This window comes from Aptenodytes patagonicus, chromosome 8 (assembly GCF_965638725.1).
Source record: "Aptenodytes patagonicus chromosome 8, bAptPat1.pri.cur, whole genome shotgun sequence".
NCBI classification, from domain to species: domain Eukaryota; kingdom Metazoa; phylum Chordata; class Aves; order Sphenisciformes; family Spheniscidae; genus Aptenodytes; species Aptenodytes patagonicus.
The window spans coordinates 14,053,205-14,070,533 of NC_134956.1; the positions used below are offsets into that span (position 1 = coordinate 14,053,205).

At 42.1% G+C, this 17,329-nt stretch overlaps 1 protein-coding gene and 1 long non-coding RNA gene across 2 annotated transcripts; one reads left to right on the plus strand and one right to left on the minus strand.

The window, feature by feature from the left end:
• Window positions 1–463: 463 nt before the first annotated feature.
• Window positions 464–5,565, minus strand: LOC143164182 (uncharacterized). Its single transcript, XR_012996032.1, has 4 exons — window positions 5,498–5,565; window positions 5,369–5,424; window positions 2,896–2,983; window positions 464–637 (listed from the first exon to the last, which is right to left on the minus strand). It is a non-coding gene; the product is annotated as an uncharacterized LOC143164182 (long non-coding RNA).
• Window positions 5,566–5,612: 47 nt separating this feature from the next.
• On the plus strand, window positions 5,613–10,980 carry CCDC51 (coiled-coil domain containing 51). Its single transcript, XM_076346438.1, has 5 exons — window positions 5,613–5,679; window positions 7,429–7,688; window positions 7,821–8,167; window positions 8,488–8,652; window positions 10,132–10,980. The coding sequence occupies exons 3-5, from the start codon at window positions 7,850–7,852 to the stop codon at window positions 10,906–10,908; spliced, it is 1,260 nt and encodes a 419-aa protein (XP_076202553.1). The 5' UTR covers window positions 5,613–5,679; window positions 7,429–7,688; window positions 7,821–7,849; the 3' UTR covers window positions 10,909–10,980.
• Window positions 10,981–17,329: the final 6,349 nt, after the last annotated feature.

Sequence of the window (17,329 nt, forward strand, 5' to 3'; positions counted from 1 at the left end):
CTATTTGTAGGACAAAAGCAAATGTATGTTCAGCAGCCACTGGGACCATAGGGCAGAGCACCACAGCGTACCTATGTAGTAACTACGAAAAGGAGTATTGTTTTGGATAGTGGTTGACCCTAAGGTAACCACTTTGCTGGTGATGGGAGTATAACCCAACCTTTTGTTTAGAGAAAATTCCTAGCTCTTAGGAGAACACATGCTGATATAGCCACATCTTGGACAGCTGCAGCTAAAAGCCTGAGCCTCCAGATTAAAACTCTGCAGATTTTAACACTCGGGCCCTGACTCCCATTGTCAAAAGAGAGCAGAAGTTAAAATTTATTCTCACAAGTGACTACCAAACCAGCAGATGCACTCAGGCTGCATAAGGTCACAAGTGGCCTTCAGCAAAAGTTTCATTTTTAGTACAAAACAGTAATGCCATTTTGAAAAGAAAACCTACAGGTAAAGAGAGAAAATATTACATCTTAACAAAAAGATTTATTCTGACTAAACAAAATGTACAATGTTTCCCAAATTACAGCGAGTTTTCGTGGCTCTCTGAAGTCTGCAGATCCATCAAGTAACTTGATCACTTCTTACCCTGCAGTTTGATCAAACTACTTTTTGCCAGACTTCTTTATTCCACCACTAGCTGCCAAAAGAAACAACACAACTGGTTAGACAACTGTTACAGAGCTTAGTTACAAATTTAGTTCCTCATAAAATCAAATCCCCACTAGACTGCTTGTACAACTCGGATCCCCACTGGTGAATTGTTTTTGCATGTGTTACTCTTCTGTGTTTGTGATCTCACAAACTTTACTCTGAATAAATAACAACATTAGAAACCAAGTTTCTCCTGGAACCAAATATGCCCCATAAATCTACAACAGAACGAAATATTTCAACAATTCCTTTGTTCCTCCATGGATACCCTCCATTGTTTATTTCTTATACAGCAGGAGTATAGTCTGCTCCAATCAAATTCAAGGCTAAGGGAATAAAAGCATCGGTATCCCTACAGCAACCAGAGCCCCCAGTTGGGATCAAAGCCTTACAGAAGCAGGCACTGGAATTATGAGAATTCCAGTTCTCTGGAATTATCTGTTCTCTGCAGTCCCTATTATTGAGGAGACTAAAGCAAGGTGAAAGAAAAAAAAACACATTAACACGGCAACAAGTGCAGCATTTTTTGTAAATGCTGGTTTTTACAGCATGTGTCATGTATGACCAGTGAAAAGGAAAAAAAAATAGCAAGCCTACAGCAAGATAGGCTGCAAGGACTGATGGTCAACAGCAGACTTTGCACTGCAAGAGGATTGTAACAGCATTGCCTTGCTGAGGCTCTCGGGAATAGCCTAGCCCTCCCACAATAACATAATAATCACTATCTGCTTTGGCAAGCATTGGACAAGGACCAGATGACTGAAATTCAGTCTAGAAAAAGGCAGAGTAATAACGGCAGGAAAGAACAACGAAGAAATCTGTAAGCTGAAGCGCCCTACACAGAACAAGTTTAGGGTGGTAAGGACACAGAAGAGAGGCTCAGCGAATTGTTTTGCATTGGTCTGTTACACCAAAGACATTCTGAGTCCCACATCCAGCACATTTTTTGTACGTCAATAAATCAGAGGAGCTAGATCAGTTTGAGATAAATAAACAAGAAATATCCCAAGTCAGTAGGACTGGATGGCACTCCCTCCGAGAGTACTGACAAGCTCTAATGTGAAATTGCAGAACTGCTGGCTAAGATTTGAAACATCATTACAGCCACTATGTCATAGGACTCATAGACTGCCAGCATAGCTCCCAGATACAGAAAGGGTTCTATAAAGAACTGGGGAACTGCAGACCAGGGAGTCTGACCTTGATCTCTGAGAAGATAACAGTCTGTAACAAAGCAAATGGATAAACACAGTCTTGTGAAAGTTAACAGGGTTTCTGTAAATGGTAAATCCTTCCTCACTGACCTGCTGGTACTCTATGAGGTTATAATTAAGTCTATGGATAAAGTGAATCCAGGGGATTTCATATTTTCAAACAGCATCTGACAAGATTGCATAGCAAAGGTTGTTAATGAAACTAAGCTTTTATGGGATTTCTGGAAAGGTCCTTCTAGGACCTTTCAAGATTTAAAGCACGCTAAAGAATACGAAGCGAAGTGTAAAGTTTAACGGTCTTCAAAGAAGGGAGAAGGGATTAGTCACATTAACAGACCACAGGTCAAAAACACCTAGAGGGAATAGGCAGGGTGTACCCTTTAACATCCCTAATCTGATCACTGCAAACGCTGGAGGAGTGCACAGACTCACATTAACAGCCTCCTACCACCACCGTCTGAGACAAAGACTAGGCTGGACGCACCATCAAGATGCACCCTGCAAACTTTCTTCTGTGACACAGCGTACTTTACAGTCGCTTAGGCAAAAGCCTTGAATCCAGACTAACTTCCAGTCACAGGTTGTTCTTTTGTTGTTTTTTTTTTCTGCCAGGAATTTACTGCTCTGGAAGAAATTCATCCTCTAAGAGAACAAGTACTGGATTTGTTAAACTTTCAGGACTGTGGCAAAGCTTACATGTAATACATCTGGAAAGAAAAGGATGGTATGCTAAAATAAGAGTAGAAATGTCTCTGCACCATCCCACTGGAATAGGTTAGCATGCCAGACACACTGTTATACCTGCTAAACCAGAACCCGCATCAGTAACTTGGGGGTGAAATTGCATGGTGAAAGAAAAAAAAAACATTAGCCTTTATTTGTTATTTATCATCTCCACTTTCCATCGACTTACTGGTGTATGTTAAATAACCTAGAGGTACATGCCTTTTTATGTTTGTCAAGCAAAACCATGACATTTTTGAAGCCAGCAAGCCCTCAATTTTTCCTATCAGTATGGCACCTCACTTACTGAGGGGCCCTTTTCCAGCAGCCTTTGCTTTCATCTCCTCAAGTTTCTTTTGCTCTTCCTTCTGCTTTTGTTTAAATGCCAGATCCGTCTAAAGAAAAGAACAACAGGGTTTGTTAACATCTCCTCCCAAAAAAATTTCAAAAACTGACAAGCAATGAGAAACAAATGTAATGTTCCAACAGCAATAAAAACCTGACTGAACTGACGCAAGGCGGCTGAATACTACTAAATATGCAAAGCCTTGCAGAACTATGACAAAGGCTTTTTTGCTGTACCAGAACGCAATGACTAAACTTCAACTTTCTACATTTGATCTTTCTGAAATTAAACAAGTATCGTTTCCCATGGCATAATCTCATTCTGCCCTCTGAATAATCAATGTTTGCACTAAAACCATTCATTAATACGCCACCAGTGATACTGGGAGCGTAGCACACAAGTGCTGTCTAACAATAAAACTTGGATTATATGCAATCTAAGAAAAAAAGCTTGCTTTTAATTAAAAAAAGCATTAATTAAAAAAAAAAATCCTTCCACGCATATGTCACTATTTTTGCTGGGTTTAATACATTTTTATTAGTTCCAAGAAATCTAATGAGACCGCTGGCAAATTGTACAGGCAAGCCAGCTGTTGAGCATCCCTGCTAGAACAGCCTCCAGAATTCAAGAGAGCTCAGACATACTCTATCCCTTAGATACATATTCTTCACAGACATCAGGGCTGAAGGGGACCATAGTCGTTGTCCTTGGCACTCGGGATTTTGGGGTAACTAAACTGAAGACCTTGACAACTAAGATTCTATAGATCCTTCACCAATCCAGCCCATGGCTCAACTACCTTTATAACTGGAAAGCTTTCCTCTCCTTTAAGTTAGAGCTTCCCTTGCTGCAACATAAGCCTATTACTTCCCCCACCTACCCCACACAGACAGAATATTCTGTTTCTCCAGGTTTTCCACTGTTTTTTTTTCCTGTAGACTAATGTGTCTGTCTTAGTAAATCAACCCCTCCCATTTATCCACTTTTGTGGGTTTTTTTCTTGCAGTGTGTTGCCCCTATGTGCTTGCAGTACTGCAGTGCTGAGAGGAAGAGAAATATTATTACATCACGTTTGACACACAAGATTTTGTTTATACATCTTGTATGATTTTCTTCTGTTGCAACACCTGATTTTGCAGGTTCATGTTCAGTGTATGATCTAAGTCTCGAATCCTTTCAGGTGGACCTGGAGTTTAGCCAGTCATTCTCCTTGTGTTTTAAGAATTGATTAAAAGGGACTTAGCATACATGCTTAATTAAATTAACCCATTTTTTCAAACTTCCTCCAATTTGTTAAGATTACTTTGACCACTAGTCTTGTCCTCTGACAGTCTGTGGGCCCCCCAAATTTTCTGTTTTCTACAAAGAGAATAAGCGGTATTGTCAGTAAGTTAGTCAATCAGCCTAATCAAGGCACTAATCAAAATACTACTTAGACTCTGACCGAAGACAAAAATCTTGCAAAACCCCACTCAGTATGTCCTTGCCCTCAGACACTGAATTGTTAGTAACTGCTTTTAGAGTGCGGCATTCCAGCAAGCTGCACGCTCACCTTCCATCACCTTTCGAGGTGCCATTCCTGCCTTGCATTTGAGAACGTTACATGAGCCAGCGTCAAGGACCTCGTATCTACTGGTTTTCTCCTCATACACAGAGCACTGCCCCGCTACGGAACAGAATTTCCTTTGTTGCCCACAGTTGTACTAAAATCCATACTGGCTATTAATTTTTACATTATTGTAACTTGGATCCTTGTAAGCACTTAATTGGTTCTACCATTTCTCTAGCAATGAAGCTTGTTTAGAAAGCCATGACCGGCTTTTTTTCCTTCTTCAAAGAGACACCATACTTGTCTTTTTACAGCCACTGGTGCCTCATTCATGCTCCACGATCCTCAGAAGTAACAGCTCGCACCCACACTCTGAGCCCTTACGTTTAAGCATCTTTAACGTGAGACTCACCAGTACCTAATTTATTTAAACGACTTGATAATCCAGGGTTTTTTGTATCCCCTCCTAGGCTCTTGTGACCACGTTAATTTGTCGGACTTCCCGTCACAGCCTGCTGCTTTTGGCGAGGACATCCCAGCCCTCTCCGTGGCACCGGACGCCCCCGTTAGCCAGCACTGCCGCATTTACCGTGAACACGGGCGGGATGTCAGCAGAAAAAAACCCGGGAAACCGGGGCCGCGGCAGGCAGCGCATCACCTCTTCGCCCCTTAGGGCCGTGAGTTTTACCGTCAGAAAGGCGCTTCGTAAAATGTGACGTTTCATCAAACGTGTATTGCTATGGAAAGCCGAGCTGGGGGGCGATTTGAACGCGGAAAGCAGCCCCGCCACAAGCACGAGCCGTGGCTCAGGCCAGAGCCGCGGTGGGCAGGCCCGGTGCCGCGGGCCCCCCCGCAGCCGCCCCCGGGGCTCGCCCGCCGCCCTACCTCGTCCAGGTCCTTCGACTGCTTCTTCGGCTGCTTCAGCGGCTTCTTCTTGCCGCCTGCAAAGACAGAGGAGACAGTGAGGAGGGAGGGAGGGGCGGGCGGCGCCGGGGGCCCCGGGCCCGGCCTTACCCTCTCGGCCCGACATGGTGCCCGCTCCGCTCCGCTCCGCTCCGCCGCGCCGCCCCTCGCCCGAGCGCGCGCGCGCACGCGGGCTCGCGCCGCCGGGCGGCCGCTTCCGCCTGTCCCCGCGCGGCCGCCGTCGCGCTTCCGCCGCCGCTTCCTCCTCAGGCGCCGGGCCGGTCTCCGGGCAGGTAGGAGGTGCTGCCCGGGCTGGGTGGTGCGGCGGGGGCCGGCAGCCTCCTCGGGGAGGGCTGCCCGGTGGGGAAACAGCGGCTCGGCCCGGCCTCCGCCGCGCACGGAGTTCCGGGCCGCCCCTGGCGCTGGCGCGGCCTAGGCGAGGGCTGGCGGCGGGAGTCTCCCCGCCGCGGGCCGCGCCCTCCCGCGGGTCGCCTTCTGTAGCTGAGGCGAGAGCAGTGCTGCTGCCCGGATCTGTGCGTGGCTACTAGAGGCGGTAGCGGTCTCGCCGTGCTGGTCCGTAGGGTGCCGGCAGCGTAGTCTCGTAGCTCTGCGTGCGGTGAAAGGGCCCCCTCCGGCAGGGAAGGGGCCGGTCGTGTGGAAAAAACAGACCTTCTCCCCCCTGGAGCCTGAGGAGCAGAGCTGCGAATGCGTGGTGGCGCGTCGGAAATTCTGTTTTTACATTTTGGCAGTGACAAAAGAGGCTGCTGCGCAGTAAGATAGGAGCCATAAAAGCTAGTCTTACTCGCCACCAATGTCTGCTGTGTGTAGCAACTGGGGTGTAAACCTCTTGAAAGAGTATTTATGTCAATGACTGCAGGCAGAGGAAACTCATTTTCTTACAAGGGGAAGCAAGAGAGGGGCAAGGCGTGTTATCTCAGATGAAGCTTTCATAACTGCCTTAGGTCCTATTAACTCAGACTGAGATTGCTTTCTTTGTGGTCTCTTTGCAACTGTCTACATAGAAATTCTTCTAAATATCTCAACTTTCTCTCTCTTCTTGCTATACTGTCTCAATAGCCTGAATATTTGGTAAAACTCTTCAAGTAGTAGTGCAATTAAAAGAGGGAAGTCTTGCAGTCTAGAACGGACAAAGTTGAACTGAAGTTTTAGTACACGGCCTGCAACACAGAATAGGTGTTGTAACGGTAAGATGTATGAGTGATGCTGGAAGGAGAGAGAGAACTTACTTTGTTTCCATGTTGTTGTGGTTTTGATCTACCATATTATTATGCATATAAAACAACTGGTAAGATTTTCACAATGCTGCTTGGTGTTATTAGTGTTTGTTAGAAATACTTAACAGGGAATGAACCTGTGGCGTTCAGAATCAGTAGCCAGCTAAAAGCTGATCAAAAATGTCTTCCACTAGGAAGAATCCGTTCCTGTGGAGATGCCTGTATTTGCACGTATGTGATGTCATTAGCCACCTAAAATCAACATGGAAAACTGTTTTAAAATAATTTAAAAAAACTGTGCAGCAACTATCAAGCTTTCTCAATAATCCATGTTTTTATATTATATTAGTCAAAACCTAACACAGTCATACTCCAACTTCATATAAAACCTTATTTGAAAGTTTTCCTGTTTACAGTTTTTAGAGGAATGCACTCAGTAGAAGATTAAGATCTTATTTACAAATCAATAGACGATAAAGCGTAACTAGCAGTTTGCTTTTGCAGTGTAATCAAGAATTTTAAGCTCATTTTAAAATGCAGCCCTAGCAGTGTGTTCACTACCTGATATTTTTCTGATCTTGTGGCTCTTCCTTATGTTTTACTTCTGTAGGCAGTCTCATGAGAATACTTGTGTTCAGTTCAGCACTTCTGTGTTTTCTCTATGGCCTTTATGTTTTTTTCTTTGCGTTCTTCAACGCTTTGTGTATTTGTGGAGTGTAAGATAAAGGGAATGATCAAGCCCCACTTCTTTTCTTATTAAGATTTTTTTCCCCTCTCTGTCTTTTTTCCTTTTCTGTTCTTTTGCAGAATTGTTAGTACCTGTGACATGGTACGCCGAACTCAAATGTGAAAGCACAAGGCAAAATTTCATATGGCAATCACTTCTGTGCTGAAGCATTAAATTGCTCTGAAGCTACTACCGCTGGTACTGGATCTGCACATGATCAGTATTCATGCAGTGAGTGAATTAGTAATCGAGAAGCATGGTGGGAGTACTTACTAGCAGCAGAAAAGCAGGAATCTGTGGCAGAACTGCCCTTTGTTGAAAATTGTGGAAAGTTCTCTAGGTAAGTAATGGTGTAAAACTAGTGATGGTTTAGCCATTCTTGAATTTTATTGGGTTTGGTACACGTGTAGTTTTAAGAGGTATTAATCAGCCGCACTTCAATAACTTTTATTTTTCTTTTTCATCCTTGTAGCACTTTTATTCAGTGATTAAATTCAAGACATGGGGCCAATGAAATATAAGTCAAGCGTGTCCTCGGTGTCCTGTGGTCTGCAATATCACCATTCTTTGATAAAGTGGAGTCCAAAAATGAGTTTACACATAGTGCGGACTTACTGCTCATCAGCACCTAAGAGGCCTGAAGCCAAGTCTGCGATAGAAATGGCCATGGGTCTTCTTAATCGGCTGACAGAAGCTGGGACTGTTATGGGAAAAAACTCTCTTCAAAAAATGTCTGCAACGTGCAAGAGTTGGTGGGACAGATACGAAGAGTTTGTTGGAATTAATGAAGTTCGAGAGGCTCAGGGAAAAGTGACAGAGGTAAACGTGGAGACAATGTGGAAACTTAAAAATTATGGGTTAAGCTATATGAAGTATAAACACTGGCTGTGAGGCAAAAAAGATCCTCCAAAGAGAATCATGAGGTTTTTTTCCGCTTTGTCTGTCTGTGCAGTTACTATGAATGTGTTCTTGTCTATGCATGTTAGTAAATATAGCTTATCCCTTAGATTGACATGGAGTGTGGTTTGTTTTGTTGGTTTGTTGTTTTTTTTTTTTTCCCCAAAAAAAAAATTTCATATAATTAATGATTTAGATCTGTCTGGTAATAAGTCTCTAAAAGAAATACTTTTTCTTCTCAGGCTGAAAATGTCTTTATGATAGCTCGAGGGATAGTACGACAGGCTCGTGAAAACGTAGAAGCCCAACAGATTAAACTGAAGGAAATTCGGGACCGCTTAGACAGGGTCTCTCGGGATGACATCCAGTATTTAGAACTGGCTACTCTGGAACACAGGTTGCTGCAGGTAATTTGTTGGTACTTGAGCACTGGCAAATATGATGAAAATTTGTGTGCTTTGCTTCTGTCACTAGTGACTGTTTTTGTAGATGCAGTTCAGTTCTGACATACGGTGATCTGAGTTAATTTCTTATGATACTTGTTTTAGTTAATTATTATTGATGGTTTGATCTGCTACGCAAATTGTATATGTTAATGCTAAAATAGGGTAGTAAATTTGGAGAAGAAAGCTGAAGACAGTCAGCCTAGAAAATTAGTTGTAGTGGTGACCTGTACATGAGTAGTCAACAAAAAGCTGGAGTTCAATGAATTAACCTTCCATGTGATGAGAGAAGCTCCTTTCTGGTTGTTAATCCATGAAAACTCTCTCAGCTGCCTTCTATGTGGCTCCAACAGCCAGGCAATTCAGTAAAGCTTTTGTCAGAGAGCAGCAAGAGCGAGGCTGCTCCGTGAGGGAAGGCAAGCAAGAAGATGAGGTTGACCGTAGCACAGGCTGGGGCCGTATCCTCACTGACAGAACGTAGTCCTACAGCACCTCAGCTGGATGAGCCAAGCAGGGCTGAGGACAGGAATGTGTTTATTAACAGTCCGTCAATCAGAGATAAAGACAAGGTAGCAGCCAAAGTCAATCCAGGAAATCCAGATGAAACTGCAGGAACAGCAGGGAACAGGCCTGGAAGCAGGTACACCTATGGCAAAGCTCAAGCAAGGAGTGGGTACCAACGCCTGAGCTTAAACAGGGCTCCTGGATCAGTGGGTAGAACATCAGGAAAGAACTAGAGAGCTGTAGTTGTCAAAATAGGGATTAGGTCTGTGTGGATGAGACTTAAAGAAGAACAGAGCTCTGCATGACTATGAAGAAAGGTAGAACTCAAGTCACTGCTGTCCGTAGGGTGGTGGTGCCATCTTACAAAAGAAATACAAGCTTGGAAGAATGAGAATAATTCTGGGAGATGCAGGGAGGAAGGGAAGACATTTCTCTGTGAGCAGGGTAAGAAAGAGAATGCAGAGGAATAAGAAGCGTGTATGTTCATGAGATGAACCTATCCAAGACATCCTTTCCAGTCCTATTTTCAGTTCCCGCTTAAAGGATTTAGAACTGAAAGGGAGAAGTGTGGTAAGGGTAGTGTTTGGAGATGTAAGCAGGGCTGAAAAGGTGTACGTTATGGGGAGGGAAAGACCTTGCCCGCTCATACCCCTTTTCTGTCATCAGCATGTGACAGATTCTTGGTCTGTAATTCTTCTTCAGCTCTAATTCCTGATGACCTTTTCCATTTCTCAGTTTTGACTTAAAATGATGTCTCATTGACGTAAGTAGGATTAATAAAGAAAATCCCACACTAAAAGGAAAATTTCTGGAACAGAACTAATGGATGTTCTTAATTTCCATTCCTTCATCTGCACTGGGGTTTTGGGTTTTTTTCCTAGTATAGACTTTATAGCTTCATATTATACCTTCTCCTTCAAATCACTATATTTCTTGCAGGAGGAGAAGAGGTACCGAGCTGCGTATTTAAATGCAGAAGAATCCGAGAGAGAAAAATTCTCTCTCTTCTCTGCAGCTGTAAGGGAAAGCCATGAGAAAGAGCGAACAAGAGCTGAAAAAACGAAGAACTGGTCTATTATTGGTTCTGTACTGGGAGCCATTATAGGTGTTCTTGGTTCCACCTATGTTAATCGAGTAAGGCTGCAAGAATTGAAAGTCTTAGTGCTTGAAGCACAGAAGGGCCCAATAAATCTGCAAGAAGCCATCAAAGAACAGGCCTCCAGCCATTACTTGCAGCAGAAGGATCTCAGTGACGTCATAGCAGACCTGAAAAATGTGCTGCAAACAAGGACATCACAGGAAATAAAAGAAGGCGCTTTGTTAACTAGAGAAGACAGGAATGACTCCATAAAAATAGATTCTCTTTTAATTCCTTTAAACGAACAGCTAAACTACACTAAACAAGTCAGTTCATGTCTAGGGAGTTTACAACAGCAGTTTAACAGTTTGCAGGAAAGTATAGCGCAAATGATTTCTGAGGTGCAGAGTGTTAAACTTGCGGTCCATTCTAGACCTACAGAAAGAGCAATGCCAAGGTCTTCGGTGGAGGGTAAGGGCCAGGCTTCTGCCGTGAGAGATGTGATTTTAGAATTGTGTGATACCGAGCGGAGACTGGAAACGCAAATCAAGAGAAATTCCATTTACAGCACTGCGGTGACATGTGCTGTGTTTGCTATTACTCTGCCAGTACTCTATATCATACTTAAAGGGAACTGATCTCTAATTAACTGCCACAATTTACTAGATTAATAAAAGTAAACTTGTACTTCGAGTACAAGTCCAAATAAAGTTGCATCAGCATTTTGCGTTATGCTTTCTCCTGTATATTTGGGAAACTTGTAAAGACTTAGTCCATCTGCTGCTGCAGGCTCCGTGTTAACAGTCTTTGTCATGCATTGTGGTTTTTAACTCCTCAAGCAAAGGAAATTCCACAGTTTCATCTGTTGATTTCATTCACTGCTTCACTCTTTTACTGCCTAGTCTTGTATATCATGCCAGTCAGTGACTTTCACTCTGGAGCTGTATTTGTGATTTTCTGTTCAAATTATTCTTTTAATCTATCGTTAAGTGCTTCATGTGTAATCCTTTATAATTTTTCTCCTGATTTCTTCATAGTTTTGCAATTTGTCCATACACAAAACATGAGGAGTCATTTTAGCAAACAGGTAGAAATATTTGTCCTGAAGTCTTTGTTTTGTTTTGGGGTTTTTTGGGGGTTTTTTGTTTGCTTTTTGTTTTTTTTAATTCTAGATGCAGTGACTTGCGATATGACAAACAGCAGGGGCCATGTAAATAAAGAGGATTGGGGTTACCATGATACAATGTGGCTGTACAGCCAGATGATGCATTTAAAATACATTTAAGTTAGGTGTGGTAACTTTTTCTTAGGACAGGTTATTGTGAAGTATCCAAAAGCATTTCTGGAGCTTTAGCTATTTGTTACTGGTAACTCCATGTCCTTAAAGGCTTACAGGCAGGGAAGAAGGGTTCAGATACAGAGATGTATTAAGTATGGTGATGTTTATTCTGCAGATGCAAGCCAATTATTCTTTCTCTACAGACTCCTTAAATCATTCCCTAGGTATTTTGTGGTTTTAGTAATCATCTATGGAGCAATCACTTTCTTATCCTTACTGGTATCTCATTGGAACTCTCTCTGTTTTGTATTCTTTTTTCAATTTCATCGTGTCTGGAAATTGAAATGCTACTCTACAGCAGGTGCTTTTAAGCTAGTACGTTAATGGTAATAGTGTTATGCAAACTACTCCAAAATAATATTTGGAAAAAAGTGAAAGGTCCAGCTGCCTGTTTTTCCTGGAAGGATGAAGAACAGCTGATTGAGGAAAAATGCTTGTCTAAACAGCCAAACATCAGTATCTGTGTGTGGCCTAACACAAAGTTGTTGGTATCGCTGTGATAAGAAATAGTTTTCTCCCTGTGATGGTAGCAGATAAGCAAATCAGATGTGGAACTCCTGCTCTATGAGCACTTCTGTGGAACCTTTGCAGACAAAGGAGCGACAAGCTCACTTCATGGTGTAATGCCTTTGTGTAAGCATTTCAGACTGACTAAGTTGTGTTTAGTATGCAGTCTGCTACAGGGTTTTTTTTTTCTATCAGCTCTTTATAGTTTCTTTTGCCCAGTAACCATATTAAGAGTTTGATGTTTTGATTATAAGCTCCTAAGACTTTAAGATCTTTGGGACAGGAACATTTGCTCTACGAAGCACCAACTTCATTTGGTATCGTTAGGTGTTATTATAATATGACTGAATAAACAAACAATATTAGGAAAGATCTGTGATGATTCGCTACTTGTAAGGGAGATAAGTATGCAAAAGGTGGTTTTGGGAAGGACCACTGCTGGTTTATATATTGATTGTTTGGAGTGTAAAGTGAATAACAAGCATTTGTCAGGGAAGCTGTTTGATCTGATGGCTGCGTCAAGAAGTATACATACAGATCAATACAATTTTTCAAATCTGTAATATTTCATTTTCTCATTTCACAAATATTTTTACAGTTTATACTTCGTGCAGGAGCTTGAAAATCAGAGACAAGTGTGTAATTAAAGGGAAAGGCGTAGTACCATGGTTCTATTTGTAACTTGCCGACACTAGTCACTGAGAATTTTGTTATGGTTTTGTTTGGTTTTCTTTTTCCTTCAGTTTAACTACATAAAGGTAGGCCCCCTTATTATGTAAATGGCTAAATTTTAGATACTCAGCATCACTGATAAATACATGAGCATGGTTTTAAAATGCTGCATGTTAGGCAGCTAAACTTAAAAGTCAAGGCAACACTCACTGAATTGTACTTGGTGGCATCAAAAATGAGTAGAGGTCCAAGGCTAAACTTGTGTACAATAAATAAGAGAATACAAAAACAGGGGTTGTTTATTGTTCTAAAGAGATCTGTTTTCTACCCATTTAAAGAAGGTATGATAGTAGGTAGCTTTAAGATTACCTAGAGTTACGGGAAGAAAAAGTCAGTCAGCAAATAAATCTGTGATAAATGAGAGTTTGAAATACGCAGCCTGAAATTTGAGAAGAGCTGGATGGTGTGATACGTATCAAGACGAAAATAACTGGATCTTACCCTTTGTAGGGAGTTTTGAAGATTCAGGAATAGATTCTGTGTGCAGCGTTGTACAGCTGGCAGAACTCACTGTTACAAGTGATTACTGTGGTTGTCTTATTTCTGCTCTTCCTTGCTAAATCCTCATAATTGAAGTGACAGCAGAATAATTTCAATTAGGGAAAAAAACTTGTAAATAACTGCGTCTATATAATAATTAGGAGGGCAGATTTGTATATTCCCTCAATCCTGGATTAATCATCACTCCATTATGGCAATGTTCTGAATGTGTAATTTGGTGCTGCGCCGTATGTGTACCCCAAAGCCAGAAGGTGTGGCTGCAAGAGCAACAGCTGTACCTTCAGCTAGCTGAAGGCAATATCCAGGAAGACGCTGGAACATAGACTATACGCATAATCTGTTCAGTACTTTTTGCTAAATCTTTGTCATGGTAATGCAGGCAGCAAATACACAAGTTTGAACAAAACCAGCACAGCTGTACAGAGGTGTTTGTTTGAGCGCTCACATTAGTTCAATACATTTGCAGTACCGACAGTGATTTACACAACGCACAATGACATCTCACTGCATATTTCCTGATGATTCAGCCATGGCTAAATGAATAGTTCGTTGCCTGTGCACTTCTGGGCTATTTTAGTTAAAAAAGAAAAAAAGAAAAGTGTTCTGTTGCATACCTATGGATTATTAACAAAGTTTATAATAGACAGTTGAGTTTCGCTTTTGGAATGAGGTCTCTCAGCTGAAGCTTTTCTCAACAAGAAAATTGTGCTTGCTAAGGCCTTTCGAGACTTAAATTCCTGCTCTTTCTGTGAGTAAAGTCCTCTCTGGACAGGATGGCTCAGCTGGCCCTGTGTCCCAAACGCTCATCAGCCAGGAGGGATAGTGGCTGCAGTAGTTTGTACAGGTCTCGTGAGGCTGGGGACTGACTTAGGCATTGTGTATCGGTCAGAGAAAGCCAGTGCTGATTCAAGTTAATTCCACTGTCAATCAAGGCACAGAAGATAAGTTAAAGAGGGAACCAAGTAAGAGCAACAGGAAGCCCTTTGATAGATAATAGCTATAGAAAAATGGGTGGCAGTGGCCTAAGCTTGGCCCATGCTAAGCTATTTTGAGTTCTTACTGCTCCATGAGAAACCACTAGTAACTCAAAAGCAAACAGCCTAGTGGCTATGGAAATAACTTTTAATGAGGTCACTGCAGACTTCTAACAGTAGGTGCATTCTGAAGAGAAAAGTTGCCATTCCTTCCACTCGTGAAAGGAATAGCAAATGTTGCTTATGAATACAGGACAAAAGCAATTACGTGTGTTATGGTCAGGATATATATATTTATTTATTAACACTTGAGTTTTTAAGAACCTGATCGGAATTTGCAGGTGCTCCTGTTGATTTCATTGTAACTATCTGTTTGGAAAAGACAGTTTCTTTCACTGAATACCTTCTAAAAACAAGTACTTCCATCTCATGGAGCTGAGGAGTAGTAGAGATGTCCTGTTTACTTCAGAAACAGGATTGAGATTTGCAGTAGGAGGGAGGTTCGTGAGCTAGGAAAAGGGAGTCAATGCTGGGTTTGTCCATAATATATTTAGAACTGTATTTTATTGCCAGATTTTTGCTAGCAAGTTATATTTGTAACCGTCCTCATAAAACAGAGAGAGGTGCGATTTCTGGTGTTTGGCAATTGGTGGATAATCTAAGAAGGTGTGGGCTTAAATACAGAAAAAAACAGCTGGGCCACAGTTTTTACTTTTAAGGAGAATTAAGCCTTCAGGTAATTATGGTTGTGGCAAGGTTTTGGAGTTTTCATCGTGGGAAGTTTTTTAAGAACAGTTTAGACAAATATCACTATGTTTGATACAGATAGAGACAGATCCTGTCCTGGCACAGGATGGATTCAGTCAAGAGTTTTCAAACTTCTGTTCTAAGAACTGCTGCTTTTTTTTTTTTTTGCTTTTTTTTTTTTTTTTAAATAAAGTGGGAGAGTCTATGGACAGTTTGATGTCCTAGTCATCCTAGTGCAGGTTATCCTATAGTGCAAGTTACAGCAGAATGAGAAAATGTTGTGCTGAGAAAATAATAGCTCAGTTTACTATGGGCCATGTTGTGTTAGGCACCAGGAGAGAGGGGGAGTGCATGTATGCACAGCTGCAATAAAGTATGACCCTAAAAGTATTGCCCGAGTAACAATTTGCAGAATCAAATTTATAAGGTGATTTCTCAATCAATTTTTAAATACTATGCAAGGAGGTTTTTTGAAGGCTGTTTTTAATGGAACTTTGCACACTTCTGTTGTAAGCCTTTAAATGGCTGCAGCCTACACTAGCCTTTCTGTGAGTTTGCCTGAAGCAAGCTGGCCCATTAAAGATTATTCTGTGTAAATACTGGCATATCATAAGCTCTCAGGAATTTCCCTGTGCTTCAAGACTTGTTTAAAAAAAAAAAAAAAAAAAAGAAAAACCAAAACACATAGTCTGTGTTGATTCAGTGGGCTGATCACCCAACCCTCTGTATTAGTTCGGTGCATGTGATCTGCTTCATCAAATACATCTAATTCTTGCTCTTCGTGGAGGTGATTGTGACAATCTGTGTGGCTGGAGCCCTCACCTGTGATGTTGGAAAACTTGTTCATAGTGACATTGGACATGTCATGCACAAATGCTTAGGTCACAGAGCTCCACGACAAAGGGATCGTCACAAGCATCCCAAGCTTGTTTTGCTGCATTCTGCAGAGAGAAAAGTAAACCTGTGCAAATCGGTGCCTGCTAAGAGAGTCTCTTACTCTGCTGCTGCAAGTTCTGGGATGCTGGGCACTCTTCAGGCCGCACGGTCTGCGAGGCATGTTCAAAAGCAGATCTTTAAACATCAACAGACTGCTGCTAGCAAAACTGTAGGTGCCTAAATGAGGGTAATGCTGTTCCTAAATGTTCTGACAAACTGAAAACTTGAAAGGAACGGAGTCAGATTTAAAGTAGGGTAGATGTAGTCAACCTTCTGTCAGTCCCTGAATTACTGCTTTAAATGTAGTTTATTCCCAGAAGCTATAGACAGTATTCAGGTATCCCTCGTGACTTTCTTAACCCGTCTCATCCCCTGCTTGGAGGGGAGGAAGAGTAAGAAGAAAATCAAAAGGAGCATAAGCAGCTGCTAGCCTTGTGATTATCATAATAGTTACGTAAGAAACTTAGCTAACCTGCTTAGAACCAGACATGAACAAGGGCTTTTATAGAGGAGGATCCTTTATGGATTTACATATATTAAAAAAGCTTCTGAACAGATGGAAATCAAAAACTGTTTAAATTTGTTCCTCAGTATGTTTGTTCTTTGTGTGACGCTGTTTTCAGCTGTGTAATGTTTGAGAACTAGCTTTTTCTCTAGTTTATTTTTAAGAACTGGAAAAGATTTTTGTGCAGACCAATCAAAACTCCTCCCTGAAGAGGGAATGTGTAATCCCATGGTGGTTTTACAATATCCTTGTCACTCCGGAGGGCTGTAAGTACAGTAAGAGGGGGAGGAGGGGGGCACTATAACATCCTTCAAGTGCACAGAAGCTCTTCCTGCCCTGCTCCTGAGGCAGACCCTGCAGCCAGCTTTCTGCGCCAGCTCTGCCATGGGACAGAAGGAAAAGGTGCTCTTTTCTAATGTGCTCTTATGGGGCTTTTTGCTGCTTTTTAAGTGAAGCTTGCAGATGTTTTTTACCAGACGGAAGGGGCTGCAGGTTGGGACTGGCTCTGGAGGAAAGGCAGAAAGGGGATTAGTGTTTTGAGTCAGGAATGGGTTGGAGCAAAGAAAAATTGGGGTTTTTTTAACGCTCTTAGTCACCAAAAATGGATTTTGGTGGAAGCAATTTGAGTGCAGTTAAAATGTCTCTGATTAGTGAGATGATAATATTCTGTTCAGGGAGCTCTAACCTGAACAGCGATTCAGTGGGTAGGGTGTAGTAATAGGATGGTTTTGTCCGTGTGGGGAGAGGAGCGAGTAAGGGATCATCTCCTCATGGGCTCTGCGTACAGTGGGCCCTAAGGACTCCCCGGAATAACGAAG